The sequence below is a fragment of the Oncorhynchus kisutch genome, linkage group LG14 (assembly GCF_002021735.2).
Source record: "Oncorhynchus kisutch isolate 150728-3 linkage group LG14, Okis_V2, whole genome shotgun sequence".
Taxonomy (NCBI): Eukaryota; Metazoa; Chordata; class Actinopteri; order Salmoniformes; family Salmonidae; genus Oncorhynchus; species Oncorhynchus kisutch.
Window position 1 is genome coordinate 851479 of NC_034187.2, and position 25052 is coordinate 876530.

The 25052-nt window shown below is 46.3% G+C and overlaps 1 protein-coding gene across 2 annotated transcripts in view; it reads left to right on the top strand.

Moving 5' to 3' along the window:
• The window catches only part of dnaaf9 (dynein axonemal assembly factor 9), a 127804-nt gene that overhangs the window by 79181 nt on the left and 23571 nt on the right, over positions 1–25052 (top strand). For both annotated transcript variants that reach the window (XR_004202635.1, XM_031787621.1), the window contains exons 21-27: positions 5155–5301; positions 8902–8987; positions 9107–9208; positions 14718–14835; positions 15780–15868; positions 18850–18984; positions 19383–19508. Coding sequence is in view for 1 of the 2 variants with exons in the window: in XM_031787621.1 (XP_031643481.1) it covers positions 5155–5301; positions 8902–8987; positions 9107–9208; positions 14718–14835; positions 15780–15868; positions 18850–18984; positions 19383–19508 (803 nt within the window). In the remaining variant the exon portion in view is untranslated. The remainder of the gene's footprint in view (positions 1–5154; positions 5302–8901; positions 8988–9106; positions 9209–14717; positions 14836–15779; positions 15869–18849; positions 18985–19382; positions 19509–25052) is intronic.

The following is a 25052-nucleotide window of genomic DNA, read 5'->3' on the forward strand; positions in this document are numbered from 1 at the left end:
AGCGCCAGCGCGATATGAGCGGGATTTCTGACTGCTCAACTCCGCTCGCATACTCTTTTTCAACAGAAAAACACCAACATCGAAAGTTCTACATCCACAACAATGCTTAAACCACATCAGGAGGCCACATTCATCAAATGCTTTCGTATTTATCTGCAGATAATAGCCAAAAAGCCTACCAGTAGCCAAATGAATGGCTCTCACTGATTGGTAGGCTACATTGACTACAGGAGAGCCGCTCAATTTAGCCAACTAGGTTTCCATCCAGCAGTTTTTAGTAGAGGAGAGCCGCTCACATAGATAATGGCGCCGAAGGAGATGGCCGCCGTTTTACGATCCCGTAACCATTTGTGCATGTTTTTTTGCGTTATTTGTAACTTATTGTGTACATAATGTTTCTGCCACCGTGTCTTATGACTGAAAAGAGCTTCTGGATATCAGGACAGTGATTACTCACCTCGTACTGGAGGAATTCTTCTTCTTCAACGAGTTGGATGGGAAGGATTTCCTACAGACAACCGACAATGCCCTCATCCCTGTTATTCACAGGAGGAAAAGACGGAGAAATGATGGATGACGGTCCGGGTGCCTTGTAAGGATCCGTCGCCGAGAGGGTAATCTACCTTTACCATCGGTCCTATTAGCCAACGTACAATCAATGGATAATAAAATAGACAAACTACGAGCACGTACAGTGGGGAGAACAAGTATTTGATACACTGCCTATTTTGCAGGTTTTCCTACTTACAAAGCATGTAGAGGTCTGTCATTTTTATCATAGGTACACTTCAACTGTGAGAGACGGAATCTAAAACAAAAATCCAGAAAATAACATTGTATGATTTTTAAGTGATTCATTTGCATTTGCACCCCCCATTCTCATTGACGGTGCTGTAGTGGAGCAGGTTGAGAGCTTCAAGTTCCTTGGTGTCCACTTTACCAACAAACTAACATGGTCCAAGCACACCAAGTCAGTCGTGAAGGGGGCACGACAAAACTGATTCCCCCTCAGGAGACTGAAAAGATTTGGCATGGGTCCTCAGATCCTCAAAAGGTTCTACAGCTGCGCCATCGAGAGCATCCTGACTGGTTGCATCACTGCCTGGTATGGCAACTGTTAGGCCTCCGACCGCAAGGCCCTACAGAGAGTAGTGCATACGGTCCAGTGCATCAGTGGGACAAAGCTTTCTGACATCCAGGATCTCTACACCTGGCGGTGTCAGAGGAAGGCCCTAAAAACTGTCAAAGACGCGAGCCACCCTAGTCATAGACTGTTCTCTCTACTACTGCATGGAAAGCGGTACTGGAGCACCAAGTCTAGGTCCATAAGGCTTCTAAACAGTTTCTACCCCCAAGCCATAAGACTGATGAACAACTACTCAAATGGCCACCCAGACTATTTGTATTGCCCCCCCCTCTTTTACGCCGCTGTTGGCCGGGGTTGGGTTAGCCAGGTGGAAAGCATGGCCAGCCGGTGAAGGAGAAGCGGGGAGGGGGGGCTTGGGGGGGTGCAGGGCTGTTGGCCGGGGTTGGGGTAGCCAGGTGGAAAGCATGGCCAGCCGGTGAAGGAGAAGCGGCGCGGGGGGGGGGGGGGCTTGGGCCAGTTGCTGTGGGGGGTGCAGGGCTGTTGGCCGGGGTTGGGGTAGCCAGGTGGAAAGCATGGCCAGCCGTATAGAAATCCTCCTTGAAATTCTCGATTATCGTGGATTTATCAGTGGTGACAGTGTTTCCTAGCCTCGGTGCAGTGGGCAGCTGGGAGGAGGTGCTCTTGTTCTCCATGGACTTTACACTGTCCGAAAACTTTTTGGAATTAGTGTTGCAGGATGCAAATTTCTGTTTAAAAAGCTAGCCTTAGCATTCCTAAATGACTGTATATATTGGTTCCTGACTTACCTGAAAAGTTTCATATTGTGGGGTCTAATTGATGCTAGTGCAGTACGCATAGGATGTTTTTGTGCTGGTCAAGGGCAGTCAGGTCTGGAGTGAACCAAGGTCTATATCTGTTTTTAGTTCTACATTTTTTGAAAGGAGCATGCTTATTTAAGATGGTGAGGAAAGCCCTTTTAAAGAACAACCAGGCATCCTCTACTGACGGGATGAGGTCAATATCCTTCCAGGATACCTGGGCCAGGTCGATTAGAAAGGCCTGCTCGCAGAAGTGTTTTAGGGCGTATTTGACAGTGATTAGGGGTGATCGTTTGACTGCGGACCCATAACGGGCGTAGGCAATGAGTCAGTGATCGCTGAGATCCTGGTTGAAGACAGCAGAGGTGTATTTAGAGGGCAAGTTGGTCAGGGTGATATCTATTAGGGTGCCCATGGTTACGGATTTAGGGTGGTACCTGGTAGGTTCCTTGATCATTTCTGTGAGATTGATGGCATCTATCTTAGATTGTAGGACGGCCGGGGTGTTAAGCGTATCCCAGTTTAGGTCACCACGAACTCTGATGATAGATGGGGGGCAATCAATTCACATAAGGTGTCCAGGACTCCGCTAGGGGCTGAAGGTGGTCTATAACAAGCGGCAACATCGTCACAAAAGTAGACATCAGGATAGATAATAATAAGGTATTTGAGGTAGATATGCAAAGTAGAATCTCAATTCAACGGCTCAGACACAAGAGGTATGTGGCAGGGTCTACAGTCAATCACGGATTACAAAAAGAAAACCAGCCCCGTCACGGACCAGGATGTCTTGCTCCCAGGCAGACTAAATCACTTTTTTGCCCGCTTTGAGGACAATACAGTGCCACTGACACTGCCCGCAACTAAAACATTCGGACTCTCCCTCACTGCAGCCGACGTGAGGAAAACATTTAAACGTGTCAACCCTCGCAAGGCTGCAGGCCCAGACGGCAGCTGGCTGGTGTGTTTACGGACATATTCAATCAATCCCTATCCCAGTCTGTTGTTCCCACATGCTTCAAGATGGCCACCATTGTTCCTGTTCCCAAGAAAGCTAAGGTAACTGAGCTAAACGACTACCGCCCCGTAGGACTCACTTCCGTCATCATGAAGTGCTTTGAGAGACTAGTCAAGGACCATATCACCTCCACCCTACCTGACACCCTAGACCCACTCCAATTTGCTTACCGCCCAAATAGGTCCACAGACGATGCAATCTCAACCACACTCCACACTGCCCTAACCCATCTGGACAAGAGGAATACCTATGTGAGAATGCTGTTCATCGACTACAGCTCGGCATTTAACACCATAGTGCCCTCCAAGCTCGTCACCAAGATCGAGACCCTGGGCCTCGACCCCGCCCTGTGCAACTGGGTACTGGACTTCCTGACGGGCTGCCCCCAGGTGGTGAGGGTCGGCAACAACATCTCCACCCCACTAATCCTCAACACTGGGGCCCCACAAGGGTGCGTTCTGAGCCCTCTCCTGTACTCCCTGTTCACCCACGACTGCGTGGCCGCGCACGCCTCCAACTCTATCATCAAGTTTGCGGACGACACAACAGTGGTAGGCTTGATTACCAACAACGACGAGACGGCCTACAGGGAGGAGGTGAGGGCCCTCGGAGTGTGGTGTCAGGAAAATAACCTCACACTCAACGTCAACAAAACGAAGGATGATTGTGGAGTTCAGGAAACAGCAGAGGGAACACCCCCCTATCCACATCGATGGGACAGTAGTGGAGAGGGTAGTAGTTTTAAGTTCCTCGGCGTACACATCACAGACAAACTGAATTGGTCCACCCACACAGACAGCATCGTGAAGAAGGCGCAGCAGCGCCTCTTCAACCTCAGGAGGCTGAAGAAATTCGGCTTGTCACCAAAAGCACTCACAAACTTCTACAGATGCACAATCGAGAGCATCCTGTCGGGCTGTATCACCGCCTGGTACGGCAACTGCTCCGCCCACAACCGTAAGGCTCTCTAGAGGGTAGTGAGGTCTGCACAACGCATCACCGGGGGCAAACTACCTGCCCTCCAGGATACCTACACCACCCATAAAGATCATCAAGGACAACAACCACCCGAGCCACTGCCTGTTCACCCCGCTATCATCCAGAAGGCGAGGTCAGTACAGGTGCATCAAAGCTGGGACCGAGAGACTGAAAAACATCTTCTATCTCAAGTTCATCAGACTGTTAAACAGCCACCACTAACATTGAGTGGCTGCTGCCAACACACTGACTCAACTCCAGCCACTTTAATAATGGGAATTGATGGGAATGATGTAAAATATATCACTAGCCACTTTAAACAATGCTACCTAATATAATGTTTACATACCCTACATTATTAATCTCATATGCATACGTATATACTGTACTCTATATCATCTACTGCATCCTTATGTAATACATGTATCACTAGCCACTTTAACTATGCCACTTCGTTTACATACTCATCTCATATGTATATACTGCACTCAATACCATCTACTGTATCTTGCCTATGCTGCTCTGTACCATCACTCATTCATATATCTTTATGTACATATTCTTTATCCCTTTACACTTGTGTCTATAAGGTAGTAGTTTTGTAATTGTTAGCTAGATTACTTGTTGGTTATTACTGCATTGTCGGAACTAGAAGCACAAGCATTTCGCTACACTCGCACTAACATCTGCTAACCATGTGTATGTGACAAATAAAATTTGATTTGATTTAATAAGGTATTTGAGGTAGATATGTACATGAAGGCAGGGTAAAGTGACATCAGGATAGATAATAATAAGGTATTAGAGGTAGATATGTACATGAAGGCAGGGTAAAGTGACTAGGCATCAGGATAGATAATAATAAGGTATTTGAGGTAGATATGCACATGAAGGCAGGGTAAAGTGACATCAGGATAGATAATAATAAGGTATTAGAGGTAGATATGTACATGAAGGCAGGGTAAAGTGACTGGGCATCAGGATAGATAATAATATTAAAATAAAGAACAGAGTAGCAGCAGCATATGATGTGTGTGTGTCTGTGTGTGTGTGTGTGTGTGTGTGTGTGTGTGTGTGTGTGTGTGTGTGTGTTGTTCATATGTATGTGTGTGGGTGTTGTGTGAGAATAGGGTGCTATGTCGGACCAACCATGGTTCTGTTATTGTTACTGTGCCTTTTCTGTCTGTGGGGTTGTTATACATTCCAGCACTGTCCCCCATATCTCTCTGTGTCTGCTATCTTGTGTCCGCCAGGACTCGTCGAGCGTGGTGGCAGCTCTGTTTGTACAGTATGAAGCTGCTCTGCTGTCCCACCTGCCCTTCCCTCTCCACAGTGACGACCACTGTTTGGTCTTCAGCCTCCAGCCACGCTCACAGAGTCACCGAGCCTTCTACTCACAGGTCAGTCAGTCACAGAGCCTTCTACTCACAGGTCAGTCAGTCACAGAGCCTTGTACTAACAGGTCAGTCAGTCACAGAGCCTTCTACTCACAGGTCAGTCAGTCACAGAGCCTTCTACTCACAGGTCAGTCAGTCACCGAGCCTTCTACTCACAGGTCAGTCAGTCACAGAGCCTTCTACTCACAGGTCAGTCAGTCACAGAGCCTTGTACTAACAGGTCAGTCAGTCACAGAGCCTTGTACTAACAGGTCAGTCAGTCACAGAGCCTTCTACTCACAAGGTTGGTTATTACTGCATTGTGTGGTGGTTGTTTAGGTGTTGCTGTTTATGTGTTGTATTGTGGTTGTTTATCTGTTGTATTGTGGTTGTTTAGGTGTTGTATTGTGGTTGTGTATGTGTTGTATTGTGGTTGTGTATGTGTTGTATTGTGGTTATTTAGGTGTTGTATTGTGGTTGTATGTGTTGTATTGTGGTTGTTTAGGTGTTGTATTGTGGTTGTGTTGTATTGTGGTTGTATTGTATTGTGGTTGTTTATGTGTTGTTTTGTGGTTGTTTAGGTGTTGTATTGTGGTTGTTTAGGTGTTGTATTGTGGTTGTTTAGGTGTTGTATTGTGGTTGTTTAGGTGTTGTATTGTGGTTGTGTTGTATTGTGGTTGTTTAGGTGTTGTATTGTGGTTGTTTAGGTGTTGTATTGTGGTTGTTTAGGTGTTGTGTTGTATTGTGGTTGTGTTGTGTGGTGGTTGTTTAGGTGTTGTATTGTGGTTGTTTAGGTGTTGTATTGTGGTTGTGTTGTATTGTGGTTGTTTATGTGTTGTATTGTGGTTGTTTAGGTGTTGTATTGTGGTTGTGTATGTGTTGTATTGTGGTTGTTTAGGTGTTGTATTGTGGTTGTGTATGTGTTGTATTGTGGTTGTTTAGGTGTTGTATTGTGGTTGTGTATGTGTTGTATTGTGGTTGTTTAGGTGTTGCTGTTTGTGTTGTATTGTGGTTGTTTATCTGTTGTATTGTGGTTGTTTAGGTGTTGTATTGTGGTTGTTTATGTGTTGTATTGTGGTTGTTTAGGTGTTGTATTGTGGTTGTGTATGTGTTGTATTGTGGTTGTTTAGGTGTTGTATTGTGGTTGTGTATGTGTTGTATTGTGGTTGTTTAGGTGTTGTATTGTGGTTGTGTTGTATTGTGGTTGTTTAGGTGTTGTATTGTGGTTGTTTAGGTGTTGTATTGTGGTTGTATTGTGGTTGAATTGTATTGTGGTTGTTTATGTGTTGTTTTGTGGTTGTTTAGGTGTTGTATTGTGGTTGTTTAGGTGTTGTATTGTGGTTGTTTAGGTGTTGTATTGTGGTTGTGTTGTATTGTGGTTGTTTAGGTGTTGTATTGTGGTTGTTTAGGTGTTGTATTGTTGTTGTTTAGGTGTTGTATTGTGGTTGTTTAGGTGTTGTATTGTGGTTGTTTAGGTGTTGTATTGTGGTTGTTTATGTGTTGTATTGTGGTTGTGTTGTATTGTGGTTGTGTTGTATTGTGGTTGTTTAGGTGTTGTATTGTGGTTGTGTTGTATTGTGGTTGTTTAGGTGTTGTATTGTGGTTGTTTAGGTGTTGTATTGTGGTTGTTTAGGTGTTGTGTTGTATTGTGGTTGTGTTGTATTGTGGTTGTTTAGGTGTTGTATTGTGGTTGTGTTGTATTGTGGTTGTTTATGTGTTGTATTGTGGTTGTTTAGGTGTTGTATTGTGGTTGTGTTGTATTGTGGTTGTGTTGTGTGGTGATTGTTTAGGTGTTGTATTGTGGTTGTTTAGGTGTTGTATTGTGGTTGTGTTGTAGTATTGTGGTTGTTTAGGTGTTGTATTGTGGTTGTTTAGGTGTTGTATTGTGGTTGTTATGTGTTGTATGGTGGTTGTTTAGGTGTTGTATTGTGGTTGTGTTATATTGTGGTTGTTTAGGTGTTGTATTGTGGTTGTTTGTGTTGTATTTTGGTTGTGTTGTATTGTGGTTGTTTAGGTATTGTATTGTGGTTGTGTTGTATTGTGGTTGTTTATGTGTTGTATTGTGGTTGTTTAGGTGTTGTATTGTGGTTGTGTTGTATTGTGGTTGTTTAGGTGTTGTATTGTGGTTGTGTATGTGTTGTATTGTGGTTGTTTAGGTGTTGTATTGTGGTTGTGTATGTGTTGTATTGTGGTTGTTTAGGTGTTGTATTGTGGTTGTGTATGTGTTGTATTGTGGTTGTTTAGGTGTTGTATTGTGGTTGTGTTGTATTGTGGTTGTTTAGGTGTTGTATTGTGGTTGTTTAGGTGTTGTATTGTGGTTGTATTGTGGTTGTGTTGTATTGTGGTTGTATTGTATTGTGGTTGTTTATGTGTTGTTTTGTGGTTGTTTAGGTGTTGTATTGTGGTTGTTTAGGTGTTGTATTGTGGTTGTTTAGGTGTTGTATTGTGGTTGTGTTGTATTGTGGTTGTGTTGTATTGTGGTTGTTTAGGTGTTGTATTGTGGTTGTGTTGTATTGTGGTTGTTTAGGTGTTGTATTGTGGTTGTTTAGGTGTTGTATTGTGGTTGTTTAGGTGTTGTGTTGTATTGTGGTTGTGTTGTGTGGTGGTTGTTTAGGTGTTGTATTGTGGTTGTTTAGGTGTTGTATTGTGGTTGTGTTGTATTGTGGTTGTTTATGTGTTGTATTGTGGTTGTGTTGTGTGGTGATTGTTTAGGTGTTGTATTGTGGTTGTTTAGGTGTTGTATTGTGGTTGTTATGTGTTGTATGGTGGTTGTTTAGGTGTTGTATTGTGGTTGTGTTATATTGTGGTTGTTTAGGTGTTGTATTGTGGTTGTTTGTGTTGTATTTTGGTTGTGTTGTATTGTGGTTGTTTAGGTATTGTATTGTGGTTGTGTTGTATTGTGGTTGTTTATGTGTTGTATTGTGGTTGTTTAGGTGTTGTATTGTGGTTGTGTTGTATTGTGGTTGTTTAGGTGTTGTATTGTGGTTGTTTAGGTGTTGTATTGTGGTTGTGTATGTGTTGTATTGTGGTTGTTTAGGTGTTGTATTGTGGTTGTGTATGTGTTGTATTGTGGTTGTTTAGGTGTTGTATTGTGGTTGTGTTGTATTGTGGTTGTTTATGTGTTGTATTGTGGTTGTTTAGGTGTTGTATTGTGGTTGTGTTGTATTGTGGTTGTTTATGTGTTGTATTGTGGTTGTTTATGTGTTGTATTGTGGTTGTGTTGTGTTGTGGTTGTGTTGTGTGGTGGTTGTTTAGGTGTTGTATTGTGGTTGTTTAGGTGTTGTGTTGTATTGTGGTTGTTTATGTGTTGTATTGTGGTTGTTTAGGTGTTGTATTGTGGTTGTGTTGTGTGGTGATTGTTTAGGTGTTGTATTGTGGTTGTTTAGGTGTTGTATTGCGGTTGTGTTGTAGTATTGTGGTTGTTTAGGTGTTGTATTGTGGTTGTTATGTGTTGTATGGTGGTTGTTTAGGTGTTGTATTGTGGTTGTGTTATATTGTGGTTGTTTAGGTGTTGTATTGTGGTTGTTTGTGTTGTATTTTGGTTGTGTTGTATTGTGGTTGTTTAGGTGTTGTATTGTGGTTGTGTTGTATTGTGGTTGTTTAGGTGTTGTATTGTTGTTGCAGGTGTTACCAGTGTGGCAGGGGTCAGACTCTGGACTCTCTCTGCAGCTGGTGGACAGAGAACAGCTGACCTGGGATCAGAGGAACATGTGAGTCACAGTAACGAACTGGCACTTACTCTACGACTTCTACGTAAAGTGATCTGACTTTGATCTGTCAGAAATGTCAATATTAGGAGTAATGTTGTTGATCCATGTTGTCCCTCAAGGCACTCCAGACTGCAGTGGTTGCATGACTGCCACGCCCCGCCTGTGGCCAAACGCAGAGGCAGCCTGAAGGCCTCGTACTCCCAGCTACCAGAACAGGAGATGTATGTATACACTACCTAGTATACACTACCTAGTATACACTACCTACCACATAGAGGCAGCCTGAAGGCCTCATAGTCCCAGCTACCAGAACAGGAGATTTATGTATACACTACCTAGTATACACTACCTACCACATAGAGGCAGCCTGAAGGCCTCATAGTCCCAGCTACCAGAACAGGACATGTAGGCTCCCGAGTGGCGCCGCGGTCTAAGGCACTGCATCGCAATTGCTAGAGGCGTCACTACAGACCTTGGTTTGATCCTGGGCTGTATCACAACCGACAGTGATCGGGAGTCACATAGGGCGGCACACAATTGGCCCAGTGTCGTTCGGGTTAGAGAAGGGTTTGGCCAGGGTAGGCCGTCATTGTAAATAAGAATTTGTTATTAACGTTAAATAAAGGTTCAATAAAAAAATTATAAAAAATGTACTTGTACCTACTCCCCTTGTGAAGACAACGGGCTGTTGCCGTATGTATCACACCTGCCAGCAGGGTGGGAAATTAACAGCCGCAGTGGCCGGTGGGTGCCCAAATTTTACCAGCCACAAAACATTTTATGAGGCATATTTCCTCCATTCCTCCTGACAGAGCTGGTGTAACTGAGTCAGGTTTGTAGGCCTCCTTGCTCGCACACGCTTTTTCAGTTCTGCCCACAAATGTTCTATAGGATTGAGGTCAGGGCTTTGTGATGGCCACTCCAATACCTTGACTTTGTTGTCCTTAAGCCATTTTGCCACAACTTTGGAGGTATGCTTGGGGTCATTGTCCATTTGGAAGACCCATTTGCGACCAAGCTTTAACTTCCTGACTGATGTCTTGAGATGTTGCTTCAATATATCCACATAATTTTCCTACCTCATGATGCCATATATTTTGTGAAGTGCACCAGTCCCTCCTGCAGCAAAGCACCCCCACAACATGATGCTGCCACCCCCATGCTTCACGGTTGGGATGGTGTTCTTCAGCTTGCAAGCCTCCCCCTTTTTCCTCCAAACTTAACAATGGTCATTATGGCCAAACAGTTCAATTTTTGTTTCATCCGACCAGAGGACATTTCTCCAAAAATGATGACCTTTGTTCCCATGTGCAGTTGCAAACCGTAGTCTGGCTTTTTTATGGCAGTTTTGGAGCAGTGGCTTCTTCCCTGCTGAGCGGCCTTTCAAGTCGATATAGGACTCGTTTTACTGTGGATATAGATACTTTTGTACCTGTTTCCTCCAGCATCTTCACAAAGTCCTTTGCTGTTGTTCTGGGATTGATTTGCACTTTTCTCTAGGAGACAGAACGCGTTTCCTTCCTGAGCGGTATGACGGCTGCGTGGTCCCATGGTTTTTATACTTGCGTACTATTGTTTGTAAAGATGAACGTGGTACCTTCAGGCGTTTGGAAATTGCTCCCAAGGATGAACCAGACTTGTGGAGGTCTACAATTTTTTTTCTGAGGTATTGGCTGATTTCTTTTAATTTTCCCATGATGTAATGCGAAGAGGCACTGAGTTTGAAGATTGGCCTTGAAATACATCCACAGGTACACCTCCAATTGACTCAGATGATGTAATTTAGCCTATCAGAAGCTTCTAAAGCCATGACATCATGTTCTGGAATTTTCCAAGCTGTTTAAAGGCACAGTCAACTTAGTGTATGTAAACTTCTGACCCATTTGAATTGTGATACAGTTAATTATAAGTGAAATAATCTGTCTGTAAACAATTGTTGGAGAAATGACTAGTGTCATGCACAGAGTAGATTTCCTAACCTAATTGCCAAACTATAGTTTGTTAACAAGACATTTGTGGAGTGGTTGAAAAACAAGTTTTAATGACTCCCCAACATAAGTGTATGTAAACTTCTGACTTTAACTGTATATATATATATATAAACTCAGCAAAAAAAGAAAGGTCCTCTCACTGTCAACTGTGTTTATTTTCAGCAAACTTAACATGTGTAAATATTTGTATGAACGTAACAAGATTCAACAACTGAGACATAAACTGAACAAGTTCCACAGACATGTGACTAACAGAAATTGAATAATGTGTTCCTGAACAAAGGGGGGGTCAAAATCAAAAGTAACAGTCAGTATCTGTTGTGGCCACCAGCTGCATTAAGTACTGCAGTGCATCTCCACCTCATGGACTGCACCAGATTTGCCAGTTCTTGCTGTGAGATGTTACCCCACTCTTCCACCAAGGCACCTGGATGTTCCCGGACATTTCTGGGGGGAATGGCCTTAGCCCTCACCCTCCGATCCAACAGGTCCCAGACGTGCTCAATGGGATTGAGATCCGGGCTTTTCAATGGCCATGGCAGAACACTGACATTCCTGTCTTGCAGGAAATCATGTACAGAAGGAGCAGTATGGCTGGTGGCATTGTCATGTTGGAGGGTCATGTCAGGATGAGTCTGCAGGAAGGTTACCACATGAGGGAGGAGGATGTCTTCCCTTTAACGCACAACATTGAGATTGCCTGCAATGACAACAAGCTCAGTCCGATGATGCTGTGACACACCGCCCCAGACCATGACGGACCCTCCACCTCCAGATCGATCCCGCTCCGGGAGGACAGGCCTCGGTGTAACGCACTGGTCCAGCGACGGTGGGTTTGTGCCCATAGGCGACGTTGTTGCCGGTGATGTCTGGTGAGGACCTGCCTTACAACAGGCCTACAAGCCCTCAGTCCAGCCTCTCTCAGCCTATTCAGGACAGTCTGAGTACTGATGGAGGGATTGTGTGTTCCTGGTGTAACTCGGGTAGTTGTTGTTGCCATCCTGTACCTGTCCCGCAGGTGTGATGTTTGGATGTACCGATCTTGTGCAGGTTTTGTTACATGTTGTCTGCCGCTTTGAGGACGATCAGCTGTCCGTCCTGTCTCCCTGTAGCACTGTCTTAGGCATCTCACAGTACGGACATTGCAATTTATTGCACTGGCCACATGTGCAGTCCTCATGCCTCCTTGCAGCATGCCTAAAGCACGTTCACGCAGATGAGCAGGGACCCTGGGCATCTTTCTTTTGGTGTTTTTCAGAGTCAGTAGAAAACTTGAATTGGGCCCTAATTAATCGGCCGACCTCTAATATATATACACACACTACCACTCACAAGTTTGAGATCACTTAGAAATGTCCATGTTGTTGAAAGAAGAGCACATTTTTTGTTCATTAAAATGACTTCAAATTGATCAGAAATGCAGTGTAGACATTGTTAATGTTGTAAATGGCTATTGTACTTGGAAATGGCAGATTTTTTTATTGAATATCTACATATGCGTACAGAGGCCCATTATCAGCAACCATCACTCCTGTGTTCCAATGGCACATTGTGTTAGCTAATCCAAGTTTATCATTCTCAGTTCAACAGTGAAGAGGGGACTGACTCCGGGATGCTGGCCTTCTAGGCAGAGTTCCTCTGTCCCGTCTCAACGCCAACAGTGAAGAGGGGACTGACTCCGGGAGGCTGGCCTTCTAGGCAGAGTTGCAAAGAAAAAGCCATATCTCAGACTGGCCAATAAAAATAAAAGATTAAGATGGGCAAAAGAGCACAGACACTGGACAGAGGAACTCTGCCTAGAAGGCCAGCATCCCGGAGTCGCCTCTTCACTGTTGACGTTGAGACTGGACAGAGGAACTCTGCCTAGAAGGTCAGCATCCCGGAGTCGCCTCTTCACTGTTGACGTTGAGACTGGACAGAGGAACTCTGCCTAGAAGGTCAGCATCCCGGAGTCGCCTCTTCACTGTTGACGTTGAGACTGGACAGAGGAACTCTGCCTAGAAGGCCAGCATCCTGCAGTCCCCTCTTCACTGTTGACGTTGAGACTGGACAGAGGAACTCTGCCTAGAAGGCCAGCATCCTGGAGTTGCCTCTTCACTGTTGACGTTGAGACTGGACAGAGGAACTCTGCCTAGAAGGCCAGCATCCTGGAGTTGCCTCTTCGCTGTTGACGTTGAGACTGGACAGAGGAACTCTGCCTAGAAGGTCAGTATCCTGGAGTCGCCTCTTCACTGTTGACGTTGAGACTGGACAGAGGAACTCTGCCTAGAAGGCCAGCATCCCGGTGTCACCTCTTCACTGTTGACGTTGAGACTGGACAGAGGAACTCTGCCTAGAAGGCCAGCATCCCAGAGTCGCCTCCTCACTGTTGGTGTTGAGACTGGACAGAGGAACTCTGCCTAGAAGGCCAGCATCCTGGAGTTGCCTCTTCGCTGTTGACGTTGAGACTGGACAGAGGAACTCTGCCTAGAAGGTCAGTATCCTGGAGTCGCCTCTTCACTGTTGACGTTGAGACTGGACAGAGGAACTCTGCCTAGAAGGCCAGCATCCCGGTGTCACCTCTTCACTGTTGACGTTGAGACTGGACAGAGGAACTCTGCCTAGAAGGCCAGCATCCCAGAGTCGCCTCCTCACTGTTGATGTTGAGACTGGACAGAGGAACTCTGCCTAGAAGACCAGCATCCCGGAGTCACCTCTTCACTGTTGATGTTGAGACTGGACAGAGGAACTCTGCCTAGAAGGCCAGCATCCCGGAGTCTCCTCTTCACTGTTGACATTGAGACTGGACAGAGGAACTCTGCCTAGAAGGCCAGCATCCCGGAGTCTCCTCTTCACTGTTGACATTGAGACTGGACAGAGGAACTCTGCCTAGAAGGCCAGCATCCCGGAGTCTCCTCTTCACTGTTGACATTGAGACTGGACAGAGGAACTCTGCCTAGAAGGCCAGCATCCCGGAGTCGCCTCTTCACTGTTGACGTTGAGACTGGTGTTTTGCGGGTACTATTTAATGAAGCTGCCAGTTGAGGACTTGTGAGGCGCTAATGTACTTGTCCTCTTGCTCAGTTGTACACCAGGGCCTCCCACTCCTCTTTCTATTATGGTTAGAGCCAGTTTGCGCTGTTCTGTGAAGGGAGTAGCACACAACATTGTACGAGGTCTTCAGTTTCTTGGCAATTTCTCTCATGGAATAGCCTTCATTTTTCAGAACAAGAATAGACTGACGAGTTTCAGAAGAAAGTTCTTTGTTTCTGGCCATTTTGAGCCTGTAATCTAACCCACAAATGCTGATGCTCCAGATACTCAACTAGTCTAAAGAAGGCCAGTTTTAGTGCTTCTTTAATCTGGACAACGGTTTTTAGCTGTTCTAACATAATTGCAAAAGGGTTTTCTAATGATCAATTAGCCTTTTAAAATGATGAACTTGGATTAGCTAACACAACGTGCCATTGGAACACAGGAGTGATGGTTGCTGATAATGGGCCTCTGTACGCCTATGTAGATATTCCATAAAAAATCTGCCGTTTCCAGCTACAATAGTAATTTACCACATTAGCAATGTCTACACTGTATTTTTGATCAATTTGATGTTATTTCAATGGACAATTTTCTTTGATTTTCTTCCTCAATCTTTTGACCAGTAGTATATATGTGTAGATGTCCCACCCTGCCTGCCAATAGCCCAAGTGTTCTCCCATTGAACCACCATAACATGCTTCCTAATGCTGCTGTGTTCCAACAGGTTCCTACAGCACTTTGCTCTGAGCAGTGTGGGTCAGGAGCCCATCCAGGATGACCACCTGGGGGCACTGTTCTCCACGCCAGACACCAGGAACCCTCTGGCAGGACGCACTGACAAGGTAACCAACCCTCTCACAGGACAGTTGACAAGGTAACCAACTCTCTCACAGGACAGTTGACAAGGTAACCAGCCCTCTCACAGGACAGATTGACAAGGTAACCAACCCTCTCACAGGACAGTTGACAAGGTAACCAGCCCTCTCACAGGACAGTTGACAAGGTAACCAACCCTCTCACAGGACAGTTGACAAGGTAACCAACTCTCTCACAGGACAGTTGACAAGGTAACCAGCCCTCTCACAGGACAGTTGACAAGGTAACCAACCCTCTCACAGGACAGTTGACAAGGTAACCAACCCTCTCACAGGACAGTTGACAAGGTAACTAACTCTCTCACAGGACAGACTGACAAGGTAACCAACCCTCTCACAGGACAGTTGACAAGGTAACCAACCCTCTCACAGGACAGTTGACAAGGTAACCAACCCTCTCACAGGACAGTTGACAAGGTAACCAACCCTCTCACAGGACAGACTGACAAAGTAACCAACCCTCTCACAGGACAGTTGACAAGGTAACCAACCCTCTCACAGGACAGACTGACAAGGTAACCAACCCTCTCACAGGACAGACTGACAAGGTAACCAACCCTCTCACAGGACAGACTGACAAGGTAACCAACCCTCTCACAGGACAGACTGACAAGGTAACCAACCCTCTCACAGGACAGTTGACAAGGTAACCAACCCTCTCACAGGACAGTTGACAAGGTAACCAACCCTCTCACAGGACAGTTGACAAGGTAACCAACCCTCTCACAGGACAGACTGACAAGGTAACCAACCCTCTCACAGGACAGTTGACAAGGTAACCAACCCTCTCACAGGACAGTTGACAAGGTAACTAATACAGATTACTATTCTGTCTTCCCAGCTCCCACTACTTACCACATGTTGTTGATTGTCCAGGAGTCTGATGTACCTGTGTGTTTGTATGATAACAGGTGGTTATAACCATCATCTCTGGACTACCGGGCAGCCACAAGAACAGACTGGTTAACTTCCTGGTCCAGCTGAATAGAGAAGGAGGAAGGTGAGACAATAAGAACTATAACTCTGACCCACAGTACAGTATGTGTCTGACTGTGGTGTTCCCCGCTGTGGTGTTCCCAACTGTGGTGTTCCCCACTATGGTGTTCCCAACTGTGGTATTCCTAACTGTGGTGTTCCTAACTGTGGTGTTCCCCACTGTGGTGTTCCCCACTGTGGTGTTCCCCACTGTGGTGTTCCTAACTGTGGTGTTCCCCACTGTGGTGTTCCCCGCTGTGGTGTTCCCCACTGTGGTGTTCCTAACTGTGGTGTTCCCCACTGTGGTGTTCCTAACTGTGGTGTTCCCCACTGTGGTGTTCCTAACTGTGGTGTTCCCCGCTGTGGTGTTCCCCGCTGTGGTGTTCCTAACTGTGGTGTTCCCCGCTGTGGTGTTCCCCGCTGTGGTGTTCCTAACTGTGGTGTTCCTAACTGTGGTGTTCCCCACTGTGGTGTTCCTAACTGTGGTGTTCCCCACTATGGTGTTCCCCACTGTGGTGTTCCCCACTGTGGTGTTCCTAACTGTGGTGTTCCCCACTGTGGTGTTCCCCGCTGTGGTGTTCCCCGCTGTGGTGTTCCCCACTGTGGTGTTCCTAACTGTGGTGTTCCCCACTGTGGTGTTCCTAACTGTGGTGTTCCCCACTGTGGTGTTCCTAACTGTGGTGTTCCCCGCTGTGGTGTTCCCCGCTGTGGTGTTCCTAACTGTGGTGTTCCCCGCTGTGGTGTTCCCCGCTGTGGTGTTCCCCACTGTGGTGTTCCTAACTGTGGTGTTCCTAACTGTGGTGTTCCCCACTATGGTGTTCCTAACTGTGGTGTTCCCCACTGTGGTGTTCCTAACTGTGGTGTTCCCCACTGTGGTGTTCCCCACTGTGGTGTTCCCCGCTGTGGTGTTCCCCACTATGGTGTTCCTAACTGTGGTGTTCCTAACTGTGGTGTTCCCCACTGTGGTGTTCCCCACTGTGGTGTTCCTAACTGTGGTGTTCCTAACTGTGGTGTTCCTAACTGTGGTGTTCCTAACTGTGGTGTTCCCCACTGTGGTGTTCCCCACTGTGGTGTTCCCCGCTGTGGTGTTCCCCACTGTGGTGTTCCCCACTGTGGTGTTCCTAACTGTGGTGTTCCTAACTGTGGTGTTCCCTGCTGTGGTGTTCCTAACTGTGGTGTTCCTAACTGTGGTGTTCCCCACTGTGGTGTTCCCCACTGTGGTGTTCCTAACTGTGGTGTTCCCCACTATGGTGTTCCTAACTGTGGTGTTCCCCACTGTGGTGTTCCTAACTGTGGTGTTCCCCACTGTGGTGTTCCTAACTGTGGTGAAACTGTGGTGTTCCCCACTGTGGTGTTCCCCACTATGGTGTTCCTAACTGTGGTGTTCCCCACTGTGGTGTTCCTAACTGTGGTGTTCCCAACTGTGGTGTTCCTAACTGTGGTGTTCCCCACTGTGGTGTTCCCCACTGTGGTGTTCCCCACTGTGGTGTTCCTAACTGTGGTGTTCCCCACTGTGGTGTTCCTAACTGTGGTGTTCCCCACTGTGGTGTTCCCCGCTGTGGTGTTCCCCACTGTGGTGTTCCTAACTGTGGTGTTCCCCACTGTGGTGTTCCTAACTGTGGTGTTCCTAACTGTGGTGTTCCCCGCTGTGGTGTTCCTAACTGTGGTGTTCCCCACTATGGTGTTCCTAACTGTGGTGTTCCTAACTGTGGTGTTCCCCACTGTGGTGTTCCTAACTGTGGTGTTCCCCACTATGGTGTTCCTAACTGTGGTGTTCCCCACTGTGGTGTTCCTAACTGTGGTGTTCCCCACTGTGGTGTTCCTAACTGTGGTGAAACTGTGGTGTTCCCCACTGTGGTGTTCCCCACTATGGTGTTCCCCACTATGGTGTTCCTAACTGTGGTGTTCCCCACTGTGGTGTTCCTAACTGTGGTGAAACTGTGGTGTTCCCCACTGTGGTGTTCCCCACTATGGTGTTCCTAACTGTGGTGTTCCCCACTGTGGTGTTCCTAACGGTGGTGTTCCTAACTGTGGTGTTCCCAACTGTGGTGTTCCTAACTGTGGTGTTCCCCACTATGGTGTTCCTAACTGTGGTGTTCCCCACTGTGGTGTTCCTAGCTGTGGTGTTCCCCACTGTGGTGTTCCTAACTGGTGTTCCCCACTGTGGTGTTCCCCGCTGTGGTGTTCCCCACTGTGGTGTTCCTAACTGTGGTGTTCCCCACTATGGTGTTCCTAACTGTGGTGTTCCTAACTGTGGTGTTCCCCACTGTGGTGTTCCTAACTGTGGTGTTCCCCACTGTGGTGTTCCTAACTGTGGTGTTCCCCACTGTGGTGTTCCTAACTGTGGTGTTCCCCACTATGGTGTTCCTAACTGTGGTGTTCCTAACTGTGGTGTTCCCCACTGTGGTGTTCCCCACTGTGGTGTTCCTAACTGTGGTGTTCCCCACTATGGTGTTCCTAACTGTGGTGTTCCCCACTGTGGTGTTCCTAGCTGTGGTGTTCCCCACTGTGGTGTTCCCCACTGTGGTGTTCCTAACTGTGGTGTTCCCAACTGTGGTGTTCCCAACTGTGGTGTTCCCAACTGTGGTGTTCCCAACTGTGGTGTTCCCAACTGTGGTGTTCCCCACTGTGGTGTTCCTAACTGTGGTGTTCCCCACTATGGTGTTCCTAACTGTGGTGTTCCCAACTGTGGTGTTCCCAACTGTGGTGTTCCTAACTGTGGTGTTCCTAACTGTGGTGTTCCTAACTGTGTGTGTTGATGTGTAGGTGGGTTGTCTACCGTCCAGGTCCAGACTGCAGTGATTGTGTCTAACTGTATTGTTTCCCCTGTGTGTGTTGATGTGTAAGTGGGTTGTCTACCATCCATGTCCAGACTACAGTGATTGTGTCTAACTGTATTGTTTCCCCTGTGTGTGTTGATGTGTAGGTGGGTTGTCTACCGTCCAGGTCCAGACTACAGTGATTGTGTCTAACTGTAGTGTTTCCCCTATGTGTGTTGATGTGTAGGTGGGTTGTCTACCGTCCAGGTCCAGACTGCAGTGATTGTTTCTCCACCTCCCACTTCCAGCGCTACCTGTCCTGCTTCCTGGAGACACAGAGAGCACCTGGAGGGAAGCCCCGACTACTGCTGCTCACTCCTGGGTATGTACGCATTAAGCTGTGTACCGGTCTCTAAGATCATCTATTATAGTAGCATGTAGTTACAGAAGTCAAGCAGACAGATATACCCTCCATTAGCTCTGTTATAGTAGCATGTAGCTTACAGAAGTCAACCAGACAGATATACCCTCCATTAGCTCTGTTATTGTAGCATGTAGCTTACAGAAGTCAACCAGACAGATATACCCTCCATTAGCTCTGTTATAGTAGCATGTAGCTTACAGAAGTCAACCAGACAGATATATCCTCCATTAGCTGCTGGTGTCACTGATGATCTTTCTGTTTATAATCCACTGGTTAAATCTCTTTCCTGTGTCTGTGTAGATTATCTCTATCTCTAGATGGCTTAACCCTGACTATCTCTCTGTCTCTATCTCTAGATGTACAGATGTATTAGACGTGGTCCAGGCGGTCCTGTCCCATCCAGATGCTGTGGTCCAGGCCTGTTTCACCATCGGGGCGGTCACAGCCTGTGTGGACCCTCTCAGCTCATACATGGAGCACAGGTCAGGACACCTTCCACTGGTCACACATGAGGCTGTGGCGGAAATTTTATCAAGACAGTGATTGTCAAGCAAATAACTGCCGTTCTCACGGTAATTGACCGTTAATTAACATAAAATAATTGAGCCTACAAGCCACTGATGCAGACCTTTGAAACATCTACATTTCTTTTTAATTAAAAAAATACATTTAATATATTATTTATTTTATACAGGTCTAAAGAAACATGATATAAAGGAAATGTCGTTTATTTCAGAAGAACAGAATAGTTTACTCTGAGTTGTCCTGATGTTAGGCCCTGATCTGGCTGTAGCATACTCTGAGTTGTCCTGATGTTAGGCCCTGATCTGGCTGTAGCATACTCTGAGTTGTCCTGATGTTAGGGTCCTGATCTGGCTGTAGCATACTCTGAGTTGTCCTGATGTTAGGGTCCTGATCTGGCTGTAGCATACTCTGAGTTGTCCTGATGTTAGGCCCTGATCTGGCTGTAGTTTACTCTGAGTTGTCCTGATGTTAGGCCCTGATCTGGCTGTAGCATACTCTGAGTTGTCCTGATGTTAGGGTCCTGATCTGGCTGTAGTTTACTCTGAGTTGTCCTGATGTTAGGTCCTGATCTGGCTGTAGCATACTCTGAGTTGTCCTGATGTTAGGGTCCTGATCTGGCTGTAGCATACTCTGAGTTGTCCTGATGTTAGGTCCTGATCTGGCTGTAGCATACTCTGAGTTGTCCTGATGTTAGGCCCTGATCTGGCTGTAGCATACTCTGAGTTGTCCTGATGTTAGGGTCCTGATCTGGCTGTAGCATACTCTGAGTTGTCCTGATGTTAGGGTCCTGATCTGGCTGTAGCATACTCTGAGTTGTCCTGATGTTAGGCCCTGATCTGGCTGTAGCATACTCTGAGTTGTCCTGATGTTAGGGTCCTGATCTGGCTGTAGCATACTCTGAGTTGTCCTGATGTTAGGCCCTGATCTGGCTGTAGTTTACTCTGAGTTGTCCTGATGTTAGGCCCTGAACTGGCTGTAGCATACTCTGAGTTGTCCTGATGTTAGGCCCTGATCTGGCTGTAGCATACTCTGAGTTGTCCTGATGTTAGGCCCTGATCTGGCTGTAGTTTACTCTGAGTTGTCCTGATGTTAGGTCCTGATCTGGCTGTAGCATACTCTGAGTTGTCCTGATGTTAGGCCCTGATCTGGCTGTAGCATACTCTGAGTTGTCCTGATGTTAGGCCCTGAACTGGCTGTAGCATACTCTGAGTTGTCCTGATGTTAGGCCCTGATCTGGCTGTAGCATACTCTGAGTTGTCCTGATGTTAGGGTCCTGAACTGGCTGTAGCATACTCTGAGTTGTCCTGATGTTAGGCCCTGATCTGGCTGTAGCATACTCTGAGTTGTCCTGATGTTAGGTCCTGATCTGGCTGTAGCATACTCTGAGTTGTCCTGATGTTAGGTCCTGATCTGGCTGTAGCATACTCTGAGTTGTCCTGATGTTAGGCCCTGATCTGGCTGTAGCATACTCTGAGTTGTCCTGATGTTAGGGTCCTGATCTGGCTGTAGCATACTCTGAGTTGTCCTGATGTTAGGTCCTGATCTGGCTGTAGCATACTCTGAGTTGTCCTGATGTTAGGCCCTGATCTGGCTGTAGCATACTCTGAGTTGTCCTGATGTTAGGTCCTGATCTGGCTGTAGCATACTCTGAGTTGTCCTGATGTTAGGCCCTGATCTGGCTGTAGTTTACTCTGAGTTGTCCTGATGTTAGGTCCTGAACTGGCTGTAGCATACTCTGAGTTGTCCTGATGTTAGGTCCTGATCTGGCTGTGACATATGGCTGTGGGCTATACTAGTTCATTTAGCAGACAAGATTTGCTTAGAATGTCGTGGCGTTATTTATGGTTTATAGTTTAAATAATACCATTGAACAAAGCTTAATAAAATAGAAAGGATATTTTATCCAAACGATAATCGGCGGCTATTCTGTGTTGTTTGGTCAACAAAGAAACAGGTCCTCCTAGATGCTTAATTTAGAGTCATTAATAATGTAACTTTAGTTGTTCTACAAACATTGGCCTGTATGTTTTGGTGTTTAATACATTGTAAGGCTGCATGATGGGACTCTAATGATGATTGGAAAAAAGTTGCTTGAAATGCATGAGCTCTGCTTTGTTTTTTTGCCACGCTGTACATACCACATCAGTCACAGTTTGACAAGCACTTGATTATGCCTCGAATTTCACAGTGGCATCCCCTTTGTGACCGTAATGCACCCTAAAGAAAATACATTACTTTTGCGGCCAGTGGCTGCTGTGCCCTTCTCCCTGAGCACTCCGAAGCACCTCTCACTCACACGGCTCTCCATCATGTGATCGGGTCTTTCTCACAGGCTACAAGTGAAGACAGACACATCAGGGACGCAACTGCACATGTCCTTATCCAATTCCGAGGTGCATATTGAAGATATTGGAAGAACTGTTCACATTTCCTTTTCGTCAGCCAACAAGATGAGTAGGCCTAACGAACAGCAAAAACACTAGCCTATGTCAATCTACTATCCCATATAGTACATAAATTGACCTATTCTGTGCGAGAAATAAATATTCCAGACATAGTCTGGGACAGTTGTGGGATGCGATAGATCCCAAACCACTAGAATAAAAAAATATTGAAAACATACTGCAATGTACTGACGCAACAGATCAGAACGTTTAGCTTAAAATGTGGATAACGTATTAGGCTATTTCTTCACATTATAACCACAGTAATGTGCACATGGTAGTAGGCTATAAGCACATGGCAGTAGGCTATAAGCACATGGCAGTAGGCTATAAGCACATGGCAGTAGGCTATAATCACATGGCAGTAGGCTATAAGCACATGGCAGTAGGCTGTAAGCACATGTTAGTAGGCTATAAGCACATGTTAGTAGGCTATAAGCACATGGCAGTAGGCTATAAGCACATGGCAGTAGGCTATAAGCACATGGCAGTAGGCTATAAGCACATGGCAGTAGGCTATAAGCACATGGCAGTAGGCTATAAGCACATGGCAGTAGGCTATAAGCACATGGCAGTAGGCTATAAGCACATGGCAGTAGGCTATAAGCACATGTTAGTAGGCTATAAGCACATGGCAGTAGGCTATAAGCACATGGCAGTAGGCCTATAAGCACATGGCAGTAGGGCTATAAGCACATGGCAGTAGGCTATAAGCACATGGCAGTAGGCTATAAGCACATGGCAGTAGGCCTATAAGCACATGGCAGTAGGCTATAAGCACATGGCAGTAGGCTATAAGCACATGTTAGTAGGCTATAAGCACATGTTAGTAGGCTATAAGCACATGGCAGTAGGCTATAAGCACATGGCAGTAGGCTATAAGCACATGGCAGTAGGCTATAGCACATGGCAGTAGGCTATAAGCACATGGCAGTAGGCTATAAGCACATGGCAGTAGGCTATAAGCACATGGCAGTAGGCTATAAGCACATGGCAGTAGGCTATAAGCACATGGCAGTAGGCTATAAGCACATGGCAGTAGGCTATAAGCACATGGCAGTAGGCTATAAGCACATGGCAGTAGGCTATAAGCACATGGCAGTAGGCTATAAGCACATGGCAGTAGGCTATAAGCACATGCAGTAGGCTAATAACACATGGCAGTAGGCTATAAGCACATGGAGTAGGCTAATAAGCACATGGCAGTAGGCTATAAGCACATGGCAGTAGGCTATAAGCACATGGCAGTAGGCTATAAATGGCTAGGCTAAGCACATGGCAGTAGGCTATAAGCACAATGGCCAGTAGGCTATAAGCACATGGCAGTAGGCTATTAGCCCATGGCCAGTTAGGCTATAAGCACATGGTAGTAGGCCTATAAGCACATGGCAGTAGGCTATAAGCACATGGCAGTAGGCTATAAGCACATGGCAGTATGGCTGATAGCCAATGTTAGTAGGCTATAAGCACATGTTAGTAGGCTATAAGCACATGGCAGTAGGCCTTATAAGCACATGGCAGTAGGCTATAACATGGCAAGGCATGGCAGTAGGCTATAAGCACATGGGCAGTAGGCTATAAGCACATGGCAGTAGGCTATAAGCACATGGCAGTAGGCTATAAGCACATGGCAGTAGGCTATAAGCACATGGCAGTAGGCTATAAGCACATGGCAGTAGGCTATAAGCACATGGCAGTAGGCTATAAGCACATGGCAGTAGGCTATAAGCACATGGCAGTAGGCTATAAGCACATGGCAGTAGGCTATAAGCACATGGCAGTAGGCTATAAGCACATGGCAGTAGGCTATAAGCACATGGCAGTAGGCTATAAGCACATGGCAGTAGGCTATAAGCACATGGCAGTAGGCTATAAGCACATGCAGTAGGCTATAAGCACATGGCAGTAGGCTATAAGCACATGGTAGTAGCTATAAGCACATGGCAGTAGGCTATAAGCACATGTAGTAGGCTATAAGCACATTGGCAGTAGGCTATAAGCACATGTCAGTAGGCTATAAAGCACATGGCAGTAGGCTATAAGCACATGGCAGTAGGCTATAAGCACATGGCAGTAGGCTATCAAGCACATGGCAAGTAGGCTATAAGCACATGGCAGTAGGCTATAAGCACATGGCAGTAGGCTATAAGCACATGGCAGTAGGCTATAAGCACATGGCAGTAGGCTATAAGCACATGGCAGTAGGCTATAAGCACATGGCAGTAGGCTATAAGCACATGGCAGTAGGCTATAAGCACATGGCAGTAGGCTATAAGCACATGGCAGTAGGCTATAAGCACATGTCAGTAGGCTATAGCACCATGGCAGAGTAAGTAGGCTTATAAGCACATGGCAGTAGGCTATAAGCACATGGCAGTAGGCTATAAGCACATGGCAGTAGGCTATAAGCACATGCAGTAGGACTATAAGCACATGGCAGTAGGCTATAAGCACATGGCATAGGCTAAAGCACATGGCAGTAGGCTATAAGCACATGGCAGTAGGCTATAAGCACATGGCAGTAGGCTATAAGCACATGGCAGTAGGCTATAAGCACATGGCAGTAGGCCTATAAGCACATGGCAGTAGGCTATAAGCACATGGCAGTAGGCTATAAGCACATGGCAGTAGGCTATAAGCACATGGCCGTAGGCTATAAGCACTGGCAGTAGGCTATAAGCACATGGCAGTAGGCTATAAGCACATGGCAGTAGGCTATAAGCACATGGCTAGTAGGCTATAAGCACATGGCAGTAGGCTATAAGCACATGGCAGTAGGCTATAAGCACATGGCAGTAGGCTATAAGCACATGGCAGTAGGCTATAAGCACATGGCAGTAGGCTATAAGCACATGGCAGTAGGCTATAAGCACATGGCAGTAGGCTATAAGCACATGGCAGTAGGCTATAAGCACATGGCAGTAGGCTATAAGCACATGCTAGTAGGCTATAAGCACATGGCAGTAGGCTATAAGCACATGGCAGTAGGCTATAAGCACATGGCAGTAGGCTATAAGCACATGGCTAGTAGGCTATAAGCACATGGCAGTAGGCTAT